The following is a 26,518-nucleotide window of genomic DNA, read 5'->3' as shown; positions in this document are numbered from 1 at the left end:
ATTTTCCACCCCCCACCACCCCCTCCACTTTAACCCACCTCCTGCGCTCCTCACAATAGCCTGGACTACACACGCACACACTAGTCAGGCTGCACACACACACACACACACCTTCTAATCTGTATTAGAGGGGATAGTACGAGATCTAATCGTTGTTTTTGCGCCGCGCATTTTAGTTTCTCCAGGTCACTGTTTGCGTGTGTGAGGGAATTCAGTGAGGAACTGCCAGCGTTTTCATCTGTACTCCCAGGATATGTGTGTTTTTGTAGTATTATTACAGTGTGTGGGTGCTGCTCTGTGACTTTATAGTAAACTTCACACGCCTGTTGGATTTTCAGTCATGTTAGGTGGCTCAAGGGCTTCGCTGGGGTGTTTGTGCAGAATGCTTTTCAATTCTTAGCCAGGGCTGGATTTCTTGAAGGTGGTCAGTCCGTCGACCTCTCTCTCCCTCGGTGCAGCATATTATCCCTCATCAGCCTATTTCATACACACTCGCATTTGAAGTACAATGAGCCGTACAGTGGAGCAATCAAAAGTGCACCAGCTGAAAGAAGCAGCAGTCAGTGTAACTGGGCTGTGGAGACGGAAGAAAGAAAACATTGCTTGTAGTATAAATTTTGTATCGCGCACTGTTGTTTGCCCTAGTTTCTCGGCAGCCTGGCGAGAGAGAGAGATTAACCCCTGACACACCGGCTCAGCCGCGGCCAGTGCCCCGTCTCTGCATGTAAAGCTCCCCTGAGCGCCCTTCACAATAAAGCCCATGCTTAATTTATTAGCTCCTTCAATTAACCTAATTGAGCTACCTGAGTGAGTCTGTGTGAGTAATTTGTGTGTGTGTGTGTGTGTGTGTGTGTGTGTGTGTGTGTGTGTGTGTGTGTGCACAAAGCAGCCACACCTCAACTGCATGAATAAGAATTGCACTGTGCTATACAATATAGAGTTATAGATACTATACTCTACTAAACTATACTATAGCCTACTCTGCTCTGCTATTCTATACTATACTATGTTATACTATAATATAATTCATTATACTTCATTGTACTGCATTAGCATACTATCTTATACTCAACTCTACTACACTAAAATATACTATACTAAAAAATGTATTACACAACATAAACATTTTCTATATTGCAGTATAACATTACACAACCATACATAGCAGTATGCCACATATACTTCATTACACTACATTACACTATATTACATTATTCTATACTATAATATACAACTATATATTATACAAACTTACTATATACTATATTAGAGTACATCACATTATATCATCATCATTTTATATATCATCATTTTATACATAGTTAGACTACATTACCCTATATTATACTGTACAATTACACAACACTACACTATACACCAATATAATATACTATATTACAGTTATTCACATTACACTACAAAATAGTGTACGACACTACATTACAATATATTGTACCATACTGAACTACACTATACTCCACAGAACATCACCTTATGTAACACTATACTGTACTATACTATATTATACTATGCTACACAATACTAATCAATGAACAATACTAGTAGCAGGCATCTGTTCATCAGGGCTGATGAGGGATTGCGCCTTTAGCATCAGGGCCAATGGTTTTTGTTGCAGTGGCGATCGTGACTGTGCAGACCCACTCTGAAGAGGGGTCTCTACTGCAGCTGACATACTGTGCTATCCTACAATGTACCATACTTCTGAAGTATACTATGTGCTGCATATGTTCTAGAGTATTTAATGGTACCAATACAGCATTGGTAATCTCATTATACAGTATTGTTATGAAAAGGCAAAACCATGAAAGGTATATATTCTACATGAGACAAAGTTTATCAGGTACCATTTAACAATCTAATGCGATCCAATACAACAGCCCTGCAGTGAATCCTAACTTTGTGAAACCAATAATCTTTTCGTTGACACCATGTCAGAGAGACATTGATTCAGATCACTGTAATTTGTGAGACTCTCCTCTGTGGTGGCGCTTAATTGGATTGTATTATACTCTAATATGTTCCTGTTATTGTGTCAATCCCCTTTAATTAAGCGCCAAGACTGTACTTAGCTTGTCCAGGCAGACACTGGGCCACAGACGCCAAGGGGTGTCAGTGGAGCTAGATTAATTGGTGTATTAATATTGATGAGGGTCGTCTATGGTTGACCTGCTGCGGCTGCAAACACACACACTGTTAGTGCACATGCATGCACACAGTTACACACACACTTCTCTGTCACATCATTGTTCTGGAGAAAACAGCTGACAGCCTCCTTTACAACTCTACTTTTTTTTTTAATATCTAGGGACGGAGATCAAGACTTTATGTTTCTGACCTATTTGCGTGTTAATTCATGCTGCACTCATGTTGTGCACACTGTACACTATAGGGCCACCTAATTGCACTTCTGCCCTTATTGCACACGGCTGTCCCTCCCTTGTGTTTCTTTCTCTATCCACACACCTCCTCCTCTCTTTCTCTTGTCGTCTCCTCTCTCGCTCTGTGTCCATATCTACCTGCTGTCTTTTAGCATCCCCTTATCTGCTGGCATCCTTTCAGCAGCTCCTTCTGTCCTGTGTCTCCCTCATCTTACCACCTCCCGACCATCTCCCTCCTCCTCCTTTCGTAGGTCTCCCTTTGACACGTTCTGCGTCTTCATCAGCATCTTTCTCTCACACTGCCACTTATCTGTCTCACCTCCATTGTTATCACCTCCCTCCTCCTTACATACATAGGCACACACAGCGGAAACACCCTTCCCCCCATTCTCCAGTGATAACATTTACCAGAATAGACAGTGTTACAGGTACATCTGCCTGTTTGGACCTCTTGGACTATTTTAAAGTACTGCAAGTAACAATGCTGTATGTGTGCTTCCCAATGATGCCTTTGTATACTTACACATATATCTTTTTTCATTCTAGTACAGTATGTTTCTCACCACGGCACCCCCCCTCCGACGAGGAAGCACACCCCTGCCTGTCAAACACCAGCTGCGGAGGGAAGAGGCCGTATCCGAGGACTGCGATTGGATCCCAGGCTTGGATGAACCTGCCACGTTGCCTATCAGTGACACAGCGGTGCCACGGGATGAGTCCTTCAGCCAATCGGCAGCCGCCCAGCAGGCTTACCACAGCCACGGCGGGGCTTTGAGAATAGTGCTTCTGGGACAGAATGGCGTGGGCAAATCATCGCTGGCCTTATCTCTGGCCGGGCAGTCGGACAGATCCCTCTCTATAGACTCTGAGACACAAGCATGTGGTAATGGCCTTGACAGGGTGGAGTGTGTTTTTGTGTGTATTTGTATCTGTGGTAGGACTGAAATTCTGTTTTAAATCAATCTCAAGGGCCAACTTCAAACTTCATTCAAACCCTTAGTGTGGCGTTAAGTGGTCATAATTCTTCAAAGATCAATGCTCAAAGTGTTTACCTTTTCTCGTTCAGTCTTAAAATTCGCCCGGTCCACTCAAACACTGCTCATTTTTTCCCTTCACTGTAGTTTAAAGGGAATTTTTTTTTTTTTTTTTTTACCTTTTGGGAATACACTCATTCGCTTTCTTGTGTAGAGTTAGCTGAGAAGATTGATGCCACTCAGATATTTGTATGCTACATATGCAGCTGGAGCTAGCAGCCTGTTAGCGTAATTTAGCATAAAGACTGGAAACAAACAGCTAGCCTGGCTCTGCCTGGTTTTGTCCAAACAAAAACCATAGTGTAAACATTTTACAGGGATTATGGACCAGATTTCTTGGCAGCTGGTCCCAGAACTATGCTTTCCTCTTGTGTCCAGTCTTCATGCTAAGCTAACCATTTGCAGGCTTTTGTTACATATTTAGCATACAAGTGTCAGAGCGGGATCAATTGGTAGGTGGATTTTGTGTGGATTTTTCAACAGAGCCATTTTACTTGTTTCCCCCTGTTTCCAGGTTTTAGGCTAAGCTTAGCTAACCAGCTGCTAGCTTCATACCTAACGGACAGATATGTGAGTGGTGTCTATCTTCTCATTGAGCTATCTGCAAGAAAGCAAATGACCATGTTCCCCTTTAATGCTGTTAAAACAGCCTTGATCCACTCCACATACCCCCCTCTCTTCCCTCTGTTGTCTGTCAGTGACTAGGGCTGTCACACGGCTTACTGCAACACCGGGGATAATCAGCTGTGGTCCTCAACCCTCCAGCAAGCCAATCGATAAGTCAGGGTTGCTAATAGGGAACCACTCTCCGTCATGAATAAAGCTGACTTGCCCCTGACTCGCACCATACAGTATTCATTACTGCCCATGTACTTCACTTGGATTCATGCATCATAAATGGACGTAAAAAGCACTTTCATCCGTGTAGCTTGTAGTTTGTGTGTTCTCATTATGCATGAAAACTGTAGCAGTTTATTCCAAGGGCTATATGTAAAAGTCACAAAATATTAAAAAAAAACTACTCATCAACTGTTTAATGAAGACTCTTGATAGTTTTGAACAGATGCTCTGGCCTCATGTCAGGAGTAAATCCTCACAAATCAATATGTGTCTTCACCGAGTAATTACCAGTAAAAGACAGTACAGGATTAACGACAGGAGATGTGATGTGCTCGTACCTTAAAATAGAGACGTCATTCATCATAGTGGGTTTCCCAGTGTTTTTCAAGCAGTTCTGGGCAAATGTGTATTTTAAAAGCTGCCATGCAAATACAGTTAGTGTAGAGGTGAAACAGTCATGGGTTGGTATAATGCACCGTACAGGGTTCAACATTACATTTTTCATGTAAAAAGCAACTAATAGAAGCATCTCTTTAAAGGATAAGTCTGGTGGTACCCTATATATATTTTATTAGTATCAGCAGATCACATGAAAAGACCACAACCAGCTGAACTGATTTTACTAACAAGAACTGCCTGTGTAGTTAAAGCCTGACTGCGTCTTCTTCCTCTCTGCCACAGAGCTCCATTGTTGTCAAGAAACTATTAAAAATACATCACTGAGCCACAGATTTTACTGGGATACTGAAGATAAATTTGAACCAATCCCACATCCTGTGTAAAAACACCAAATGTATATTAATCCACAGCTGGAAACAGTCCCCAACAAATACACTATTTAATCCATTTTGAGTAATATCTGCTAAAAGCCACAGTTCCCATGTGTCCTTTGTCTATGTCCTTTTTAAAGATTTGCATCTTCAGTAGGAACAAGTGGATTTTGAGCTGAGAGCTATAAACTGGGCCAGGAAGTCAGCAAGTATTGAAATAGGTTAAAATATTATTGGCTTTGGGTTTTTTTTTTTTATCATGGGCTTTGTTGACAATAATAAAAAATGTAGGATATCACCAGCCTTATCCTTTAAAGTATAAAAATGTCAAAAATGTTTAGATAAGAATTCCTTCAGAAAGATAAAGAACAGTGTCAGAAATTGGTTGGAATAACATTTTTCCAATATGTCAGGTGGCGAAAAAAAAAAAAAAAAACAACTTCAAACATAAATGAATTCTGTGTCAATCACAAAATTGAATCAAGGACAATTTTTAATACCCAGATAAACTTTTTTCAAGCAGCAGTCGAGATCACTGACATTTTACTTAAGGCGCAACTACGCTTAATTCAGGTTTACTGTCATATTTTTGTGTTAGTAAAAATGTTTCAGTGACCCACCCCCCCACCCCCCCAGTATTTACAAAGAGTGTGATGCAGCGTATGTATTGTTGGTTTTTTTTGCTCTGTGTGTGTGACGTGGGTATTTGCTTGCAGGTGAGGGCTACGAGTGCACAGTGACAGTTGACGATGAGGACAGCAAAGTCATAATTTTCGACAACTGGAAACAGGTGAGTCACTGACAGTCAGCTTCACGCTCATTCTGTCTTGTCTGTCTCCTACAGTTCAGACTGGCTCCCTGTCTTTTACGCTCCGTTACCTCCTTTCTCCATAAGCCTGGTTTTGATATTCCGTGCCTGTACTTAAAAAAAAAAAAAGCCATTTGTTCGATTTTTGTGATGGCCAAATTATGTGTGTGTATTCAAAAGTAAGGAGAGTGTGTTCATACTTTAACGTGTGTGTGCCTGTGTGCTACGCCGTACAGGGAACCCCTGCAGGAGCAGCTGTGCTCACTGTACTTGTGCTTTTTCAAGTTCTGTCATTCGGAAAAATGGAAATGACTCTTTTGTTAACCTTCACTGTTTCAATTCAAATCTGCAGCAAACAAGAAAAATTTCGTTGAGGGCTAAAATTGCTACGGCTATGCATCATCAGCCGCCTGAGCTGAACAGTGTGAATGAGTTAATAGAACCCGGAGGCGCTGATTTCTGAGCAGGGAAAACTTCAGCTGCAGCAGGCAGCGGCAGAGAGCAGTAACAGCTTGTCAAAAAGCTTCTTGTGTTGTTGAGGACATTATGCCAACTGAAAAAGCATGCAGTCATTAATGCCTATTAATAATGATGATGGGACGGTAGAGCCCTCTAATTAGTGTGTAGGGTGGATGATCCCTGGTGCATCCTATTCCAGATGTCCACTCACCCTTCAGGGACTCTCCCCTTGAGGTTAAATTATTCACACACAGCTACATTTAGCTCTGGGGATGTCCACTGGAAGCAAACTCATCTCTTCACTTCCTCACTTTTCTGTAAGTGTTATCCTGCCTTTCTCACCCCCAATTTTGTTGCCCTTTCTTCCTGCAGCTGTCATCATCTCCAAATCTCCTCGTCCATTCACTCTCCTTTGCCTTTTTTTTTTTTTTTTTTTTCCGGCGCTTGCTTGCCTTTCTCCACTGGCCCTTTTCTGCCATGGTTAAATCTCACTGAGAGTTAATTACATTTGTTATTGTGTGCGTGTTAATACAAGGCAGGCCATTAAGGCTGAGGCAACAGACGCAGGCCAGTGGGAAGCTTGGAATAACTCCAGGGCCTTCAGCAGTGGGGGAAGGCAGAGAGGACTGGACAGTGTCCCAAATCATCTGCCAATTCATGCTCATGTTTTAGTGCTTTTTTTTTTTTTTTTTTTTGTGGTAATGCCCGTAAATGGAAGAGATGTACGCATATACACACAAATACAGTCTAAGCATATAGTCTCCCAGGTGTTCAGACAGATGTTGTCCAGCTGCTTAACACATGTCATGGCTTTCAACTGGCGCAGCATTAATTGCCAGCACTCCCAGTCCCAAGAGACAAAGCTTCTGGCCTTGGAGCAAGCTGCAAGTGTTCTCCGTGGGGCATCCCAACCTGCACCCAAGTTACCATAGCAACACACACACACACACACACACACACTCACGTATGCACATACGGGGCTGACTTAATCACTCACTCACGCATAAGATCATGCTAGAACAGTCAGCATCCAACGCTGTGGGGCTTCATCCGCTCTCTGGCCGGCCCTGATCAGCACCTCATCGTTCCTTTCAAAACAAGATGAAAAACGACTACATTCACACTCAGCAACTGTTCCTTCAAGTGCCTTTTTAGCTCAAAACACAGCTGATTGACACATGAAGGTCTAGCTGGAGCTGTAATCTTCCCGACTGCAATGCAGGGAGTGGTGCACAACAAACCACAGGTATAGATCTCACTGTAAGTGCAGAGACACTTTAATATATATGGACTGTGCTGACAGACAGGTGTGTGTGTGTGCACATGTAACATGGTCAAATGTGTACAGCACAACAGCAGCATACACACACACAGAAGGCTGGAGTGTCTGCTCTACCAGACGCTGGGATGTTGTGAGTGTTGTTGACGTCACGGGGGTTGGATGGTTTAAATAAGTCATCCATGTGCTCAGAATAGAAACACTGGCACACTTGGCCTTGACCTAGCCGGCCCATGCTCTCCTTTGCCTTTAGAGTGACATTGGTTGTGCAATGTATCTCTTAAACGGTCAGTTGGGTTGTGCATGTAGGGAACCAAGTGGGAGACTGAGGTCATTAAAGACCAGAGGGACCTTCCAACTCCTCTCTCTCTGATGTGTTTTTGTCTGTCTCAGTGTCTGCGCATTCGTGCATGTCTGAATGTATCCCTTGCCTGAGTCAGTCTAAATTTACATTATTATTTAATAGCTTTAGATTAAAATATTTATTAAAAACAACTGAAAGGTGCCGCCTTAGGCCTGGGTAAATGTAGGCCAGCGATGTATAAGTGTGTATTTATCAGCGTGCACACAGCTGCTGCCATGGAGGGATGGATCATTTATTTTCTGCAAGCAAATTAGAGAAAAAGTCCAGGATGTAATTTGGAAGAAGATAATTGCTGCTTGACCACATTCTTTTGCTCGGGTAGGAGGAAAAAAAACATCGTTCCACCATTCTGTTCTTGGAAAACAGACTGATTTTGGCATTGCGTTCCGGGAGTTCCTTCCCTGGACATTTTTCTCTTTCCTGTTTTGCTGTTCTGCTTCCTTAAGAGTCGTTCTGCACGGTTTACAGTTTCTCATTTCTTGCCCTTATCCACATAAACTATCATACTTTAGCTGTTTTGTTTGTTTTAGTCTCTGCTGGGAGTCACTACTTAATTTATTTGTGTAGAAGACTCTTTGTGAACCAGAATCAAACAATAGAAACGCTTATTTGAAATCTCAGCTGCTGCATTGTATTTAAGGGATAAATATAAAAGAAACCTCAGAAAATATCAGGAACACGTGACAGTTTTAAATGAGTGGACTGCAGATAGAACCTTCTAATAGGTCTACTGAGAACTAACAGAAATCATTTATTTTCTGGAAAAAATGCGAACATTGTTTAAGCAGTGGATAATGACACAGACTCAATGTTACTAAATACATGAGTTAAGCTACTGGACAATTGTGAATTTCCCTATAGGGATAAATAAAGTGTTTTGTGTCTTATTTGTTAGTCATTGTATAGTTATAAGATATTTGGGCACAGACAACATTTCAGCAACATGTTTAAAATATTGAATAGTTTTACCAATAATACAAAACAATGAAAAATTATTTTTTTAAAAATGTTTCTTTACAACTCTTGCTAATGCTTTATCTCCATGTTCAACATACTGTCCCTCTGTTCGTTGTTCTTCTTTGTAGCTCTCCTGCTTCCACATTTGATGCTGTACGTGCCTGAGCAAGCCGTCGTCACTGTCAGTGTCTGACTTCCCAATGTCGTCACTATTATCGCTGTGTGTTCTGTAGCACACAGGAATAGACAGGCTTAAACCCACTTGAGAGCAAGCTCGAGTTAGCACCATATGACTGAAGCATGATCTAATGCTAACTCTGTCTGCTATCTAGCCAGCTACGAAGCTAGATTTAGCATTAAGTGACTTAACTATAATCTGATGCTAACTCTCTCATATACAAAATGTTATAAATTTGCCAGACAGCCGTAGTGTCATGTGAAAATACTCATTTTGGACAAAAGCCAAGTAGAACCTTTTAATTCTAAGGGCACAAAATGTTTTTTACCAGCGATGCAATAATTCATTGTCCTCAGGGGAAATCCTCTTTTAACTTCCATCTGCAGGGAGGTCAGAGGTCAACAAGAGAACAGCATCCCTGAAACCAGTGTGGAATCTGAGATTTGCTGATGGAGGCTCTATATGCACGTCATAATAAATGTTGAATCTGGGTCATGCAGGGATACTCACAACACCCTCGTGTGTGTGTGTGTGTGTGTGTGTGTGTGTGTGTGCGCGGTGGTTTTTGCTCATGTGTGCATAGTCTGTATGGTGCACTATGTCTGTGCTGTGATGTCAGCTGCTCTCGGGAACGATGTGGTCATTGGTGGTCATTGCTCATGCAGTGCTCATGTATGCGTGCGTGCATGTGTGTGTATGGCCTAGCCAGTGCAGGCCAGATGGCCTCAGTAATATGTTTCCTTAGGGAAGCGTTGTCTCTGTCTCTCTCCACAGAGACTAAGTGAGAGAAAAAGAGCAAACAAACTAACTCAGCATTCTATCTGCACCAAGCTTCATCATCCTATTATCAGAGTTTGACTTAGTTACCTAGCAAGGAGCTTTTTTGTCCCCTTTCTCCTGATCTTCCCTTCTCTTCCGTCATTTTTCCTCTTGGTGCCACTCCCCTCATTCGTCACCACTGCATCTTTATTGATCTGCCTGCTCTTTCATTTTGCTCTGACAGGCAGTCAAACAGACAAGAGCACACGGCAAAGCGGCAGATGTGGGCAGTACATGTGTTTACTTTTGATAAAGCCAAATGGTAGCAGGAGTGTCTTTGTATTTATCCGTGCATGTGTGTGCTCTCTGTGGATCTTTGTGCAGGCAGGTGGGGATGTGTTTGACCTTTTGCTTCCATGTAAAGGCTGTAAGCTGCTTAGCTCATGTATGTTGTCCAGCAAAGCACATAATTTGGGAGCCAATAGATTGCAATAGTTCAGGGTCTGTGGGGAGCTTGTTGTGTAATGAGGAATATATGCACGTACACGCACACACACACATACACACACACACATAATCACGCACAAAATCACGCCATGTGATGTGTTTTCTGCCTTTTTTCTCACAACTGGAAGGAATAATAGTTTGAGTGCTCACACAGCCACTACATGTTATGCAAATGATGTCTGATAAGTGATTCATTGGCCTCACGGTTAATGGTTGCTGATGCAGTGCTGGCTCCAGCAAGTTGGTGTTTGAGCGTGTTTTTGAGTGCATGTTACTACATGTGTGGGCATGTGTGTATGTGAGACATATTAAAGCTCTTTTGCGAGGCACTGAAGGCAACCACAACTCCACTGAGAGCTTTGGGAAACTCAGCTGCAGCTTCTCAGGTCCACTTCTTTTCAAAAAGAAAAGTCATGTATTTATGTTGCATTGATAAAAACAAGGCTAGATATTGTGTCTTCTATCATGTTTTATTGGATGTGTTTTTCTTATCTCTTGCTGCGCCAGAAACAGGAAGTGGCTGAAAAATTAATTCTTAGACAGCCTGGCTGGTGACCTTTTTTAAAGATAGAGCAGATAAGCTTGTCTGACTCTATTGTGAGCTTTGTATTTTTTTATCATGGTGTATGAAGGCCTGAACGATTGCCACAATTGACTGTGTTCAAACAAAGTGAGAAGCTCAGACCAATATGTCAACAATATGGTATATTATCAATATACTAAATATATAAATTATATCAATTATAGGCTATTACAGAAGTGGCAAAGATATATTTAAGCCATTTTAAAAACATGGTTGACAGAATTTTTTTTCACCAGAGACTTACATTTTTCTGGTGTAAAATCCTGCTCTCTATATTTGATGTGGGATTCGTATTACAACAAATGCTTATTTTTATGTCCATGGACTCAAATTGAAATTCAGCCCTAGAGGTTAAGTTTCATGACACAGAAGCTATCAGTAAGATAGACAGTGATACACAGTTACAAATGATGGGCAACAACATGAGACATTTGGCAGAGGCATCCCAGTATGTAGCCTAAAGCAACCATCCACCACTAAAAATAAGTCTATTATTCATTCATAATTTCAATAGAGACTCAGCTTTGTGTGAGTGACTTTGCATGCAAATCAGATATCATTATTATTACTGTTGTCAGCCTATGAGTATTTAGAAAATCTGAATCTGTGTTCACACATATTGAACTATTAGGAGACAAATGAACATTACAGCAATGTGTGATTGGTGAATGTCTAATTCCAAAACCATGAGCATTACTATGCTGATATAACAGTCTTCTGGGAAGGCTGCAGCCTACATCGATTTTTGAACCTAGCTGCTGGGATTTACTCCCATACAGCCACAGGAGCATTAGTGAGGTTGGGTGTTTTTTGCGATAACACAGTAACACGAAGAGCAGATAACCCTGTAAGTGTTTCTAATTCATCCCAAAGGTGCTGGATGAGGTTGAGGTCAGTGCTCGGTGCAGGCCAATCAGGTTCACCCACGGACAAGCTCCAAACAAATTGTTGCCTGGAAGCTGGAGGCACACCGTTGCCTAAAATATCTCTGTGTGCTATAGCATCATAACAAGATAACTTTTGCTGAGGCAGAGGCAACAGCTGCCTCAACAGCTACGAATAGTAATTACACTGGCACCCATTAAAAAAAATCAGCTTCAGCTGTGTGTGTGTGGTTTGATCAGATTTGATTTACAGTGCTGGCAACATATGCAAATAAGGCTACAAACTGTCATCACATTTGGATTCAAATATAGCTACATCCTGACTGGTGTATGAAAATATGTGACGTCGCCTTTATCCAATCAAGTCCCGCCCTCTTCAAATCAGTGAGAGGGGCGCAGGCAAAGCATCACACACACAAATCTCTTATGTATTATCAGATAAATAATTCAAACTGTTTGGACTTTGGCAGAAAACGTGGTGCTTAAGCAGGATCCAGCTGCTCGTCGTAAGAAGCTGATTGAGAAAATTCAGGGCCTTTAAGATTAAATTCCCTTAATTTGAACTAAGGGGCCTGGACCAAAGTCTGAAAAACAGCCCCACACTAAGTATTTAGACAGACCATGTGTCCACATGCGGTTGAGTAGTGTTGCGAGGTGTAAAGGAAAATGTCAGTCCAGTGAAACCCGACAGAGCACCATTATCACAGAGAAAATGGCCTGATCAGCCAGATGAGTTCTTTATAAAAGAACTAGACTTTATTAATCCCTTGGGAAATTGCTCAGTAGCTTATTAATGTATTTAGTAAAGAATTGAGTCTTTGTCATGATCGTTTAATTAATATTTATGTATTTTCTTATTACTGTTTGTGGTCCTGGCTTTTGTGCTTGTGTGTTAGTCCATGTGAATGTGTGTGTGTGTACAGGAGTAGGTATTGACAGATGGCCTGCTCTCTGTGAACAGATGAGTTGTTTAATCGAGAGAGAGAAAGAGAAAGCGAGAGTGAGGGAGTTGGCACCGTCCTGAGTCGCTCTGCCTCAGTTTGATAGAGAGAAACGAATTCACTTGGCCACAGTTTTCCTCCTGGAACGTTCCGTCAAACTAATCGATGTCCACTCTGTGTTGGTACTCCTTTTCCTGAAAAGATTAGTGTCTCCCTCTCTTTGTTCGTCTCCCTGTGTGTTGTTGTTTTCATTCCTCCTCCTCATCCCTCAATCAGACTGTGACAGGTGGCGGAGCCGCCTTCCACGCCAGTGGCTCCCTCCCCTCTTTGTTTCTCCTCTCCTTGTCTTTTCCCGTGCTCCATCAGACAGTGCCAAGGCGCTTCCCATGAATTTCCTGCTCCGGGGTTTGATTCGATACTACTTGGCCACTTGAGACAGTGTGAATTTTTCAGGCGTCTGAAACTCTCTGGAGGGCAGGAATTTACCTTCAGGGCTGCGGATGTAGGGCGAGGGCAACCACACGCTCACATACACAGACGATATGCAGTCCAAAGCTAGCAGGCAGATTGGGTTATCTGGTGGGAATAACATATTTTTGTATTGATCCAGTCACCACTGTTTCTGGCTTCAGAGTCCTATTTTCAGTTGAAATACAATTGATTGATTTTGTTTGCAGTTCTCTAGGTCAGAATTATGCAATGTTTAGAAATAACGCAATTTAAAGTTATAGATTAAAGCTTAAACCAGCCAACTAATAAAGTTTTACCAATTCCTCTGGGCCTGTAATATGAGTTTTATTTCCTAGTCTTGCCCTATGAACAGTGAACAGAAATACTTTATTGACACAGTGGTAACAGTTCAGACTTTATTTGAAGACGACAGTCACAGTCTGTGCTTCACTACAAGAAACTCCAGATATGAAAAAAATATTCTGAACAAAAATAAAAATGCAACACCTTTGTCTTTCATGAGGAATAATATAAAAGAAAAGATCTTTCCTCTGTAAGCACAAAAGACACACACACACACACACACGCACACACACACACACACACACACACACACACAGATAAAACAGACATCTTGAGGCCCATTGTTGTGCCATTCATCTGCCTCCAGCGCCTCATGTTGCAGCATGATGTACACAGTTCCTTGAAGTTTAAAACATCCCAGTTCTTGTCTGGCCTGTGTAGTCTCCAGACATGTTACCCATTGTTCACATATGAGACGCTCTGGATCTGCGTGTACGACCGCGTGTACCACTTCCTGCCAACAACGAGCGACTTTGCAGAGCCATTGAAGAGGAGCGGGGCCGAAAATCAACGACCTGATCAACACTGTGCAAAGGAGATGTGTCACACTGCATGAGGCCAATGGTGGCCCCACCAGATACTGACTCGTTCTCTGATCCATGACCCTCTCCCCACAAAATGCACACGTCAAAACTGCACATTTCAAACAGGCCTTTTAAAAACTCTGTTGCCAGTAATTTTTCCATCAGAGAGAATTACTTTTTTCTGGTGTCAAATCCTGCTCACTATTTTTGATGTGGGATTCTTCACAGAGTTGAATAAATGTCTCTTTGCTGCATATGTTAAAGTGGTCTTTTATTGTGACCAGGATGAGGCACACATGTGCAGTAATCATGCTGTGTAATCAGCATCTGGATTTGCCACACTTGTCAGGTGGACGGATTCTTTTGGCGAAGGAGAAGTGCAGTTGTGAGGGTTACACTTTCTGTGTCTGTAGAAAAAAATCTTAGATCTTTCATTTCAACTCATAAAAGAATGGCAGCAAAAACAAAAGTGTTGTGTTTATATTTTTGTTCAGTATAGCTCCTGTGTGTCCTCTAATTCTACACTGTCTTTCATTGACAGAGAACATGACTACATGACTTTGACTGGCTTTACACTGTGGAGTCTGGTCTCAGGTTTCTGTCTTTGGGAGAAAAATAGTTTGTATTGATTGTGCCGCTCCAACTTTAGATAAAATGTCTTCTGTTTAACCTTTTCAACCCCACAGACTTGTGCTCGCCCGGAGAAGCATTGCTGAATCCACAGAACTAAAAGCACAGTGTAAATGCCAAGGCTTTCAAAAACATCAAAACTGTCATGGTGGATTAGGTAAAGTGTGGAAAATGTGGATATCCAGAAAATTGTGTGGAAAATAAGGTGGAAAACAAGTTCTGTAGAATCACTGAAGCTCTGGATCAAGCAGATACGGACGTGACATGTTCGGAAAAATGTTTCTTTGTGCCGTGCTTTGTAACTTTGTAATTTTAAAGCCATATTAATGGATTTTCGGGCAGTTTTTTGTCATCGATTTCCCTGGGTAACAATTTGCACTCTTAACTACTGAGCAAAATATCTATCTATTTAGCAACTAAATGCTGGACTGTGTTCGCCAGCTAGTTGTTAGCTTGTCTGTCTGATGTCTGGTGACAGACAGTTAGTGTACTCATCAGCGTTTTCTGTACTGAAAACTGCCACTATTGCTGAACACAAAGTTGATAAGAGCAGAATTTGTGTGTCTTAAAACCAAAACAATGAGCTAAACTGTGCTGTAGAACTAAGGGTGACTGTGAATTTTCTATCATAATTGTCTGTGGGTTTATCAGTGTGAGCAACCCCTTTCAAATTATACACATTCTTTAGATTAATTCCTTTGTTAATATAAGATTAGTGCAACTCTTAAGTGTATTTATTGTTTTAGGTTATGAAAGTTCTTGATCTAGTTAATAACTTTGTCTGCCGTTTGGTGCTGGGCAGGTGGTGTGATTGATGATTCTCTATGAGTTTGTCACCAGGAACAACCCCTATCACATTACACATACAGTACTCATTTGACCCATAATGTTAATATGAAAACTTTTAGCGGTGCAGCTTTAATGGGAATACGTGTAGGAACCACAGGTTAAGGTTGATGATCTTTGACCATGTTCCAAACAAAGAAAGGGTATTACAATGCCGTGTGACACAAATGTGCATTTCTGATCAACTTGACCACGGGTCTCAGACTTGCATCCAAAATTGGACTGCAGTTTGCGATCACAGAGACTTTAATTCACTAACCCCTGAACCATTCAGCGGCGTCTCCACATCTAATATCAGTCACCAAATTACCTTATTTGACTGATACACAAGCGACAAAACAGTACAATTTTGAGACTGGCCATGAATGCTTCCTCAATATAATTGCTCAGTTGGCTTCCATATAATTTTTTGTCAAGTTTTGCCTCAATCCTCAATACGCAGGAAATGTGCACTCATTAATATTCAGGTACAGTCAGAAGAACCTTGCCATGACCTGTTTTACCCATGAGCCACCTTCAGTGCAAAAGCGAGAGAGGACAAAGATGTTCCCAGGCAGTTCCAAGCTGCCGTTTCTGCTAGAGCCACTCGGGCTAATTGAGCCTCTGTGACAGGAAGCCCCGATGGGATGTTGGTGGTCACTGTTAAAAGGGTCAGGAGATTCAAAGTGAAGCGTGACATGCATACAATCAAGTTCAGCAAAACCCTCCTCTGCGTCCTCTCATGGGACAGTGATAAAAACTTAAGTGCCGCCTGGCTGGCATTGGCACTGATGTCCTTTCAGTGCCCAGAACAACAAAACAGGGACTTGAGGAAGGAGCAAGAGTTTAAAAATGTTGTACAATGGCATGTGAAGGATCTTGTGTAATGTGTTGTGGCTACTTGACATTCCACAGCTATTCAGCGGTCACTGGATCTCTCCTGTGTGCAGTACTAAGCTGCTCTGCTAAGGAGTTGGTTTATTAATGAACCTGTGTGTGTGTGTGTTTGTATCCCCAGGACCTGTCCACTTTACAGTGTGATGTGTGTATCCTGGTCTTCTCAGTGACTGACAGGCGAAGTTTCCACCGCACCGCCCAGCTCCGCCTCCTCCTCAGGGAGTCCCAGCCACACACACCAATCATCCTGGTGGGCAACAAGAGTGACCTGGTCCGCTCCCGTGAAATCAGCTCAGACGGTACGTAGAAGGAGGGTCACTGGTCTACATTGTTAACCTTTTATACACATACCCCTCCCCTGAACCATTGTCCATTCATAGCTTAGCAACTGTAACTGGGCACAGCAGGTTTGCTTTTGATTTTTCCCCCATCGATGCCACTCAGCCTTGCTGCCAAATTATCTCGGTGGCCACTTGTGGTACTGCAACATTAATATCCCCTGCAGCCCAGAAAGAATTTCTCCATAGACCACCATTGGTGGGCAGCTTCAAATGCAGACAAGGTCAATTATTACTCTATGTATTATCAATTTTTAATTCATGGAGGTTTTATATTTGTCATACTTTCCCAGAGCCTAGAAAAGATATTTGCATGATGTCATCTCAACGTAGAGTCTATGAGCTGAGCACGAACGTGTGGGTGGAGACACACTAAGATGCATGGCCAGCAGAAGCTAGAGAACTTCACTGGCTTCAAAATGACTGGTTGTCATCTTTTAGTCAATATCTGGTTTTTACAATGCATCTGTGATGTCGCTGGATGCTGAAGCAGTTTGCATGCAGATATACAGTAATAAGAGAGATACAACTATAGTATTTTAAGAGTATATCTCTTTTTTTAGCCGTTCTAAAAGGCTTTATCTTATCTGTTTTATCTGCTCTGTGATGTAAGATGCTACCTTTATTTGTGCAGCTAGCTAGCTTGCTATTTACAGTAGTAATGCAACACAATGTTACTTCCTAGGCAAAGGGTAACTATATTTTGTGCTGTTACACTTCCCCTATCAAGTAAGTAAGTATCCATCAAACTCACCAAATCTCTCTAAAGTATTTTTCCAACTTCCAGCAAGCTGTAATTGCTGCTAAAACAGTCACACCTCTGCCCTGCTGGTATTACTAAAGTGTTTTTTTAAAATCCCTTTGACAGGGCTTTTCTTCCAGTTTTCAACCAACTTATTAAACTAATGTTAGCTTAATTACTTAGTAAGCTACAGCCAATACAGTCTGCTGAAGGCTGACACAATCAACAGTCACAGGCTAGAAATAAAACTTTAACTTTTGTCAGTCTGACTGATATCAACCCATTGTTTCAAAATTGCTAAGAATTTCTGGTGGTAAAGTTGACACCCTTATCATTATGAACCGTATGCGCTTGACAGACACAGCAACAGTAACTAAGGAGGAGCGGGGCTTCTGCTTCTACTCAGATATTAACAAAGATTGAACAAACGCCAGGCTTTGTGTGAAAGATGCAAGGAAAGAAACACAAAAGAAAGATTTGAAATGCACTCTCCTCTTGCTTCTTTTTAATGCCTCTCCAGCTGTTCTCCAAATGCAAAATCTGAAATGGAAAATTTCTTTTAATCACAGTGATCTGGTAGATGTTGCTGCTTTTTCTGTTGGTGGTAATGGATAAGAGTACTTAAATGCTCAAAATGCAAATGATTAGTTAATGGGCACACACACACACATATACACTCACATTCTCGCTTAGAGAGGAGCAGTAACGTGCTTTGTTCAATAACTCATCCATCTCTTCTATTCACTCTCTTTTCTGTCCCCCTCTGTTTTGGCTCATCTGGCTCTCTCCCCTGGTATTTTACCATAAATCTTCCTCCAAGCTGACATTGTCTCCATTAGAAGGAGTCTTGGGGGAATCTATCTTTGATCAGCAAAATCAATTTCCTCACTGTTTACAACATCCAAAGATAAATGCTGTGCTGGTAAACTCCTTATGAGAAGACAGTTCTATCATCTGTTATTGTCCTAAAGTGGTAGATATATACACTGTCAATAAAAACTATTTACCCCCTCTGCCTCTGATTTTTAATTGTTTTACCACAATGAATCTCAGTGGGTGTATTTAGGATTTCTGACAGTAATGAATAGAAAGAAAACAACTATACAAATAGACCTAAATCGAACACAAAATTATTGATCACTTGTTTTCACCTCTTAAACTGTGTCCAGACCTTTGCAGCTTAAACGCACACATCAGTGTCAACTTCATTGAATCCTTTTTTTTTTTTTTTAAAGTAATTGCAAAAAGAATTTTGTTTTTCTTCTGTGATTTGTTGCAGCGATGTGGCTAGCCAATAGAAGCCCACCATGAAACAAAACAAATCGCATTTTTAGCTATGCTAGCAGTGGGACTTCAAGCGATGACAGTAGAAAGGTTTCCATCCAAATACAGCACATTAAATTTCGAGAAAATCAGCAAAAAAAAAAAAAAGTTAAAAAAAAAAATGCAAATTAATGTGAGTTTCCATCCTCTTCTTTTATGTGAACATTACGAGTTGCTTTGTCAATTCAACCAGCTGGTGGTGCTCATTTTCCAGTGGGGTGCCATTAAACCATTGCAGAGGAAGAGGGGGCAACAAGATGGCATAATAAACACAGCAATGTAGATGTTGGTTTTATGGAGTTGTGCCTGTGCAGGTTCCCTCTGGCTTCCTTCAACACTCTAAAGACATGCAGGTTAGGTTAACTGGCGATTCTAGTAAAGTGCCCCTAGGAGTGTGAATGTGAGTGTGAATGGATGCTTGTCTCTATATGTCAGCCCTGTGATAGACTGGTGACCTGTCCAAGGTGCACCTCGACCTCGCCTAATGTCAGCTGGGGTTAGCTCCAGCCCCCCGTGACCCTTTAAGGATAAGCGGTATGGATAATGGGTGGATGGATGGATTTGCTGAGTCAGATTCTGATTGACTTTGACGTATTTTGCTTTAATAGATGTACCAACTTCAGCAAAGCATCTTTCATGGTAATTTGTTTGTCAGGCCACCACTCTATAGTCCAGACTGAAATATCTCAGCAGACACTGTATTGATTGCCACGAAGCTGTCTTTTCCCAGAGGATGAATCTAAATGACTTTGGTGATCCCTGACTTTTATAGCAGCACGAGCAGGCTGCCAGAGTGAAATGTCTCAACAGCTGTTGGGAAGATTGCCGACTTTCATGTGCCCCACCAGGATGAACTGTAATCTCTTTGGTGATCCCCGCACTTTTCATCTAGTGGCATCATCAAATTGAAACGTTAATGTGTCCACTGCTTTTGTTTATGGACAAATATCTACAAAAATGATATAATCACAATCATAAATGGGTGTAAAGAAGAGTTTCTGGTGTGAAAACCAAATAGAAACTTTCACATTCAGTAGACTCAAGGATGCGAATTCTACCAAAGTTGCCCCAAGTAAAAATACTCATAGGGATGAATACTTAATGTGGCTGTGTTGTATTTCATTTAGATAAATGAGGATGAGATTTGGTTTCACTTTGATAGTGAGGAGGACATTTTTCAGTTGATCATTGTCAAGAAATTCCATCAAATGTGATTTAATCTAATTAAAAAAACATAAGATCCAAGGGGATGAATATTTTTATATGTGTCAGGACTGCTTTGGCGCAACTACTGCAGAATGAATGAATCCTGTAGATCCAAGAGCTGACTTTCCTCTGGTAAATATCACTGTTGGGCAGCGAGCTTTACAGACGTTCTACATTTTGGCACGCAACACTGCAGCAGGGTCTTGGCAAACCAAATTCACTGAAGAAGAAACACACAGTGCTGAACTGAATCCATTTAGTGAGGCTTGAAAAATCCACTGAACAGAGATAAGACCACAGGCAGGTTGTAATTTAACTGGACTGTATGGGTGAATTTTTATGGAGCAGGTCTCAGAGAGGAAGTGGGTGCAGAGTGGCTGTAGCTGAAAGAGTGACAGCAGAGTTTCGCCTTGATTTGAATTTGTATTCATGGTATATATGGTGTAAATCTGAACTCTCATGGTCACCCCTGCTATTCCTGTCTACCCACAGCACACATTTTGCTTTGTGAGTGTCTCACATCATTAAGTCTGACATAAAGACTCCCTTATTTTTCTGCAGTTGCAAACATTACCTTATCCTTCCCTATCTAATCCTCTGGAGGGGTTCCATCTCTCCGTGTCTCTCGGCTCCAACAGTCTGTTTTTTGCTGTCTTTTGTTTTTATTCCCAGATAGCACATCTCTGTTTGAATTATCTCCCTCTCACAGGACGCTGCTCTTACCGCCATTATGTTTGTACTTGCCATACATGCACCGTGCACTGCCTGTGTGCACACAGACACAGCGAAGGCACAAACAAGCCAGACGCACACCCCACATCTCTCTCCCTCTTTCTGCTGCTTGATGTCAGTGAGGCTGTTTCATACCGAGGGCTGAGATAAGAGCGCCGGGGAGACGAATGAATGACAGAAGCAAGGGTGAATGTATGAGAATGGTGTGTGTGTAAATGGGAGCTGAAGAGATGTGTGTAATGCAGTATATGTGAGTGTATGGCTGTCCTTGAAAGAAACACTGAGTTTTTAAACCTTCACAATGAGAATATTTTTTACAAAGGGAGGCAGGTATTACACATATGCACTGGCTTTTTCCATATGTCATGAAGTGATGTTAACCTCATTTTGAAATATTTGAAATCGCTGTCCCTATATCTTTCCTTACCAGTGTGAAAGAGATAATTCTGTCATTCTTCTCTAAAAGACATTCCCAGCGAGCTGCCCATTTTGTCAAATTCTGCCTTTTTGTGGCTCTTCAGAAACGGCCAAATCGCCTCCCTGAGCAACTGCTGCTGGTTGTGAGAGGCTTTAAACTGTCTCTTTTGTCATCTGCAGCAACTGTCAGAAGCCAGCGGTTCCAGTTAACTTTTAGATACAGTAGAAGTTTAAATTATCCTTACAACAATCTGTCTAGATAGGAATGTAATGTTAGCGTCCACTTGCCTTTAATGTTAAAGCATTTTGATGTTACCTCTCTCCTCTGCAGCTCTATCCTTCTTTTACTTTTAGCTCTTTCTTTATTGGTTACTCTTGGCCCCTTTGGTATACTATAGGTATGAATGAAACTCCCATATAAAACCACAGCAAACAAGCTCGGCTAGCCGAGTGTACACTACTGTCATCCCAAAACAGCAGAGAGGTGAAGTGAATGAGTAACTGGAGAGTCATTTGGAAAGCTGAAGTCCCTGATATTCTCCTCAGGAGGTGGTGGGGGCTGAAGCAAAGCTAAATAAAAGGGCCAGAAATATGTCTCGGACAGGATGGAGATGCTCTGTGTATGCTAGGTGTGTCATAGCTTGCTAGCACGTTAGCCATAGCAATTTCGTAAGCTAGTGCAGACGATAGCGAAGCACCAGAGCTTGTTTCACACCCATGAAGCAAACTGTTTCAATATGTTGTGTCAGAGCATCTGTCAGATAAGATAAGATAAGGTAAGGTAAGGTAAGGTAAGGTAAGGTAAGGTAAGGTAAGGTAAGATAAGGTAAGATAAGGTAAGATAAGGTAAGATAAGATAAGATAAGGTAAGGTAGACAGTCCTTTATTAGTCCCACAGTGGGGAAATTTGCAGTGTTACAGCAGCAAATTGGACAGTGCAAAAAAGAACTGCAAAATGACAATATCAAATACTAAAATTAAAGAAAAAGATAAATAATATGTACAAATAGACATTAAAATATGTCAGATATGGAACATTGCACATTTGGTGCGTGTTAATTATTGCTCGTGGTGAGTTAGTCAGTTTCTGGCGTGTGGTCTACTGAGTGCAGTCTCTGTTATAGTCTGGCAGCAGCAGGAGGGAAAGACCTGCAGTATCTCTTTAGGCCTACAACATGACTGATGCCTCAGCCGTCACTGCCGCTTCAAAGAGGGCTTCATTCAGTTTAACACTTTCTGCATTTAAACTACCTGCTGGAGGGCTGTTCACACGGGTGGGGCACACTTGAAAGACATTATAATAAATATGAGAATATTTACGCCTGATTCCAGGACATAAGGTAGCAAAACTGATATAATGATGAATATCATTCTCCTAACACATCACATTACATTGCAACGTAATGTGGATGCTGGGCCTACAATAAACCGAGAAGGTCCGACAAAACTACTTTATGTTAAGGACCAACCATTAATGATTTAATAGAAAATAGCACATTGATCAAAAATATGTGTTTACTGAAATTTTATTGCACACATATGAAACTTAAACAACTAAGTGAGTGACGTCTTTGGCCCCAGTCTCTTCATCACAAACAGAAATCTTCATCTTCCTTTGTCTGGCCATCACTACCAACAGTTTAAGTTTTTCTGCCCCCTAGTGGTCAAAATATACACCTCTTTAATGTCATTAAACATAAAGTAAAAGTTTGTTCTTTTAATGGTAAAAAAAAAAGCATTTGAGGACTATAGGTTGACAATCAAACTACATTTAAGAAATTACTGTTGAAACTTAATCAGCATGACAGGGTCTTGAATATTTGTGGAAAATGCGTGTGTTGTATTTGCATTGTATTTTTTTCTACTTTGTATGTTGCAACAAAATGGGAATGGTTTGGAGGTGCATTTTTGTATATCTTTGTTTATATATATAATTAAAATGTAATAATTTTCAAATTTTAAGATTTTCAATATATCTATAAAAATTAAATATCCACAGCTGTAGAATTTGTGTTGTCTTCATCATTGCAACCCTTTTTTGGCCTAATCCTAGCAGGAGTCATGTTAAGTAAAGGATTTAGGATTATGATTAGAGTTCCAACAAGATTAAGGTTTTATTTCATGTTCAAGCCAGTTGTTTATGACAAGGCTTTGCATGTAGGGTAAACCTCAGGCTTAAAACAGCGAGGGTTCCGACTGAGAGCAAGAACACAGTCAGGAGACATGAACGGAAAAATGTGTGAGAAATGTGAAAGTGTCTGTGTTTCTCGTGTGGGTCAAATCTCGTTTGGTTTGCTTTGTTGTGTAAAGACAGGCAGCAAGTGTAAAATTTGTGCACATCGGCGCCTGCACATTGCTGCTGATTCGGTCATGGCGCTGGTTTATACTTAATGACACAGGGGGAAGGAGGAGGGCGGGAGGTGAGGAATGAATAATGAGAGATGCCTATACTCAGCATATTCTCTCTTCGTTAAAAAAAACAACAACAAATCAAAAAAAAAAGGAGCATCGAAGTGGTCAGCAATATGGAAATGCTCCATCCTTGTTCCGGGGGCGCCTGACAAGGATGTTCTCATGTTCTCTCTGGATAGACCACATGTATTCTCTCTGATATGTGAGCCTGACGGGGGACGCTGACTGGTCTGTCCAGCTCACTAACATCCTTCTTAAAGAACCCGGGGCCGGGCTGACAGAGCTGAAGTCATAAAGTCTATTTATGGCATGTACAGTGACACTTTTATTCTGCTATGTCTTACCTTCCCCCCTTCGCTACATCGCTCCTTAACACACGGTGATACACACACTGTTACTCTGTGAACATATTTATCATTTGCTCAATATGGCTGTGGTGTGGCCGCTCCTCTGGGCTGTGATTAATATGCACTCTGACTCGGTTTGCTTAGTCGACATTATTTCTGTCTGTAAGTCTCTCTCTCTGTCTGTCTCCTTCTCCTCCTGCTGCTAGTTCATTTCTTATGCCATCTAGCTTGTCATCTCCTTTCAGCATCTCCCTTTTCTCTCTTCATGACTCACATGTTTCTTCCCATTCAACTTAATGCTGCTCTCACTTTAGTCGCTGTCTGTCTCTTTCTCCATCCCTCGTTTCTTTTCCCCCTGTCAGCACACAGGGAGGGACCTTCCATTGTGGTCACCTTTGGGTGGCCCCCTGCGTCCTATCCTCTCCACTCCTATCTCTTCTGTTGTCTCTTGTTTTCTTCTACCTCTGCTCTGCTTGTCTCGTCTCGTCTTTTCTTTCCTCTCCCTTCACCTCTCCTGTGTGTCTGTTCTCCTGGTGTCCTCTCACTTTGTCTGGTCTCCTCTCCTCTTTCCTACTCTCCTTTCCTTGTCTTGTCTCATCCCCTCTCTTATTTCCCCCTCTCCTCTCCTTATTACCTCTCATCAGCTTGGGTTCTCTCTTATTTCCTTGTCTCATTTCCTCGTTCTGGCTCTTCTCCTCATTTCCTCCTCTCATCTTGTCTCCTCTCCTCTCATTTCTTCTATCCCCGTATTATTGCCTCCTCTCCTCACCTCGTCTGTCCTCTCTTTGAGGTTCCTCTCCATGTTTCCCCCTTCTCTTCTTCTTGTCTCCTCTCCTCTCCAATTCAATTTCCCAAACCCTCTTTTAACAGGTTATAAAGTCTCAATTCAATTCAATCAGCTGTCACAGGTATTAGGATAAGCTGTGTTGATCTGGCTTGGGATTTGTCTTTTTTCCTCCCTCTCTTACCTCACCCTCTATTAGGTGACACCGCTGTGGGTCGACAGCTGCTCTGCAGGTGGATTATTACACCCAGACCAAATCGAGTTCTGTTTGTTGTAACACCTGTGTAACACTGGCGCATGTATGTTTGTGTAGTATTATTGCAGCTACACAAACACCAAATGAACCACTTAGTTTCTGTGGTTTTCAGCTGTATCACATGGTCATTATCAGTAGATGGAGGTGGTTCATCCCCTGTCAACACATCTATCTCCATGGCAACTCAGCAACCGTCATCCACTGCTGAGGAAAATGTAGATGAAAGCTAAAGAAAAAGTTAGTAAGGAGACCTTGAGTTAAGATTGTCATATCTAACCACACAGGGAAATGTTTTTTTATTTTACATCATGGGTCTTTTATCTGAAAAAAAAATCCCAACTCAAGGTCCACTTACTAGCTTCTTCTAGAGCCATGTCCATGTGATTATGTCACAGTCTTCATAGCAGATGATGTGAGGCATGAAAGTTCATTCTAGATACTGAATATAGTAATTCGACAAAATCAGTCTCAACCCAAGGACATCTCCATGAGAAATGAGAGCGTTCCATCCATTCATAAAGGGCGTGTTTTTGAAAGCTTCAGAAAACATTAGTAGAGGTCCTTGAGTTGTGATCATCACATCTTGTCACACAAAAAACTCTGTTTTACAACAGACTTAGGTTTCATTGTTCAGATATGAGGACTTGACATCACAGCTTGACATTTGGTGGAAAGAGCAGCCTCACAACAGGTTTCAAACAACCTTATTACCTGGAGAAAAAAAAGATAAATATACCCACACTATTCATTCTAATCGTTATTTGTACTCAACAGCTTGTGTATAAAGCACATTCGGTACAACAGGTCAAAGCACACGTTTACATCTGACAGTAATTAGGCCTATTTCAATGGTCATTTCTGTGTCAGAGAAAGTTTCTTCATTTTCTATTTCTAACATGCCAGTGGAAAATAAAAGTATAAAAAGTAATGATGACACTTAAAGCAGGGATAGGCAGTAATTTTTTGGCATCAACGTGTGTGTACATCCCTTCAGAGGAATATGTGTCAATATTGGTGAAGCATTTCAGAGATGGAGAGAACTTGTTCTTGTCCTGGAGACTGCTAACTTCATTCTCCTGTAATAGCTAAATGTTTTTGTAGTAGTTGTTTGTGTGGGTAGATTTGTATGTGTATGTAGATGCTAATAGTTTAGCCTTCTGCTAACTCGAGGCAGTGGCTGTGTTGCTTGTGTTGCAATGTGTGTGTGTGAAGTGCGTGCATATGCCTGTGAGGGCGGAGCTGCTGGAGGGTGGCTGCATTTTCAAAATCTGGCTTTTTTTTTCTATTTTTTTGCTTTTTTTTCTATATTTCTGCCGACCCCAGCTTTAATGGAAAACCATTTTGTCCCCTCAGTAGTTCTGGCATGCTCTTTTTTCTGATAATATTCATCATTGGAGTTTTTTAAGAGCTTATCTAATTTAATTTGCTTTACTTATGTGCTGTGTTTTTATCTTCTTGTGAGTAGATAATTACATTTTTTTTTTTATCAGTACTTCCAGTGTATTATTGT

General features: G+C 41.4%; 1 protein-coding gene across 2 annotated transcripts in view; it reads left to right on the top strand.

Annotated features, from left to right (window-relative positions):
- rem2 (RAS (RAD and GEM)-like GTP binding 2) overlaps positions 1–26,518 on the top strand; it is a 30,778-nt gene that overhangs the window by 681 nt on the left and 3,579 nt on the right. For both annotated transcript variants that reach the window (XM_071491854.1, XM_071491853.1), the window contains exons 2-4: positions 2,946–3,282; positions 5,760–5,833; positions 16,573–16,750. In XM_071491854.1, the coding sequence (XP_071347955.1) occupies positions 2,952–3,282; positions 5,760–5,833; positions 16,573–16,750 (583 nt within the window). In that variant the 5' untranslated portion in view covers positions 2,946–2,951. The remainder of the gene's footprint in view (positions 1–2,945; positions 3,283–5,759; positions 5,834–16,572; positions 16,751–26,518) is intronic.

The sequence above is a fragment of the Trachinotus anak genome, unplaced genomic scaffold (assembly GCF_046630095.1).
Source record: "Trachinotus anak isolate AG129_WGS33_773 ecotype Australia unplaced genomic scaffold, CSIRO_AGI_Tana_v1 ptg000012l, whole genome shotgun sequence".
NCBI classification, from domain to species: Eukaryota; Metazoa; Chordata; class Actinopteri; order Carangiformes; family Carangidae; genus Trachinotus; species Trachinotus anak.
Note: the sequence above shows the minus strand (reverse complement) of the source record. Positions and strands in the feature narration are given on the sequence as shown.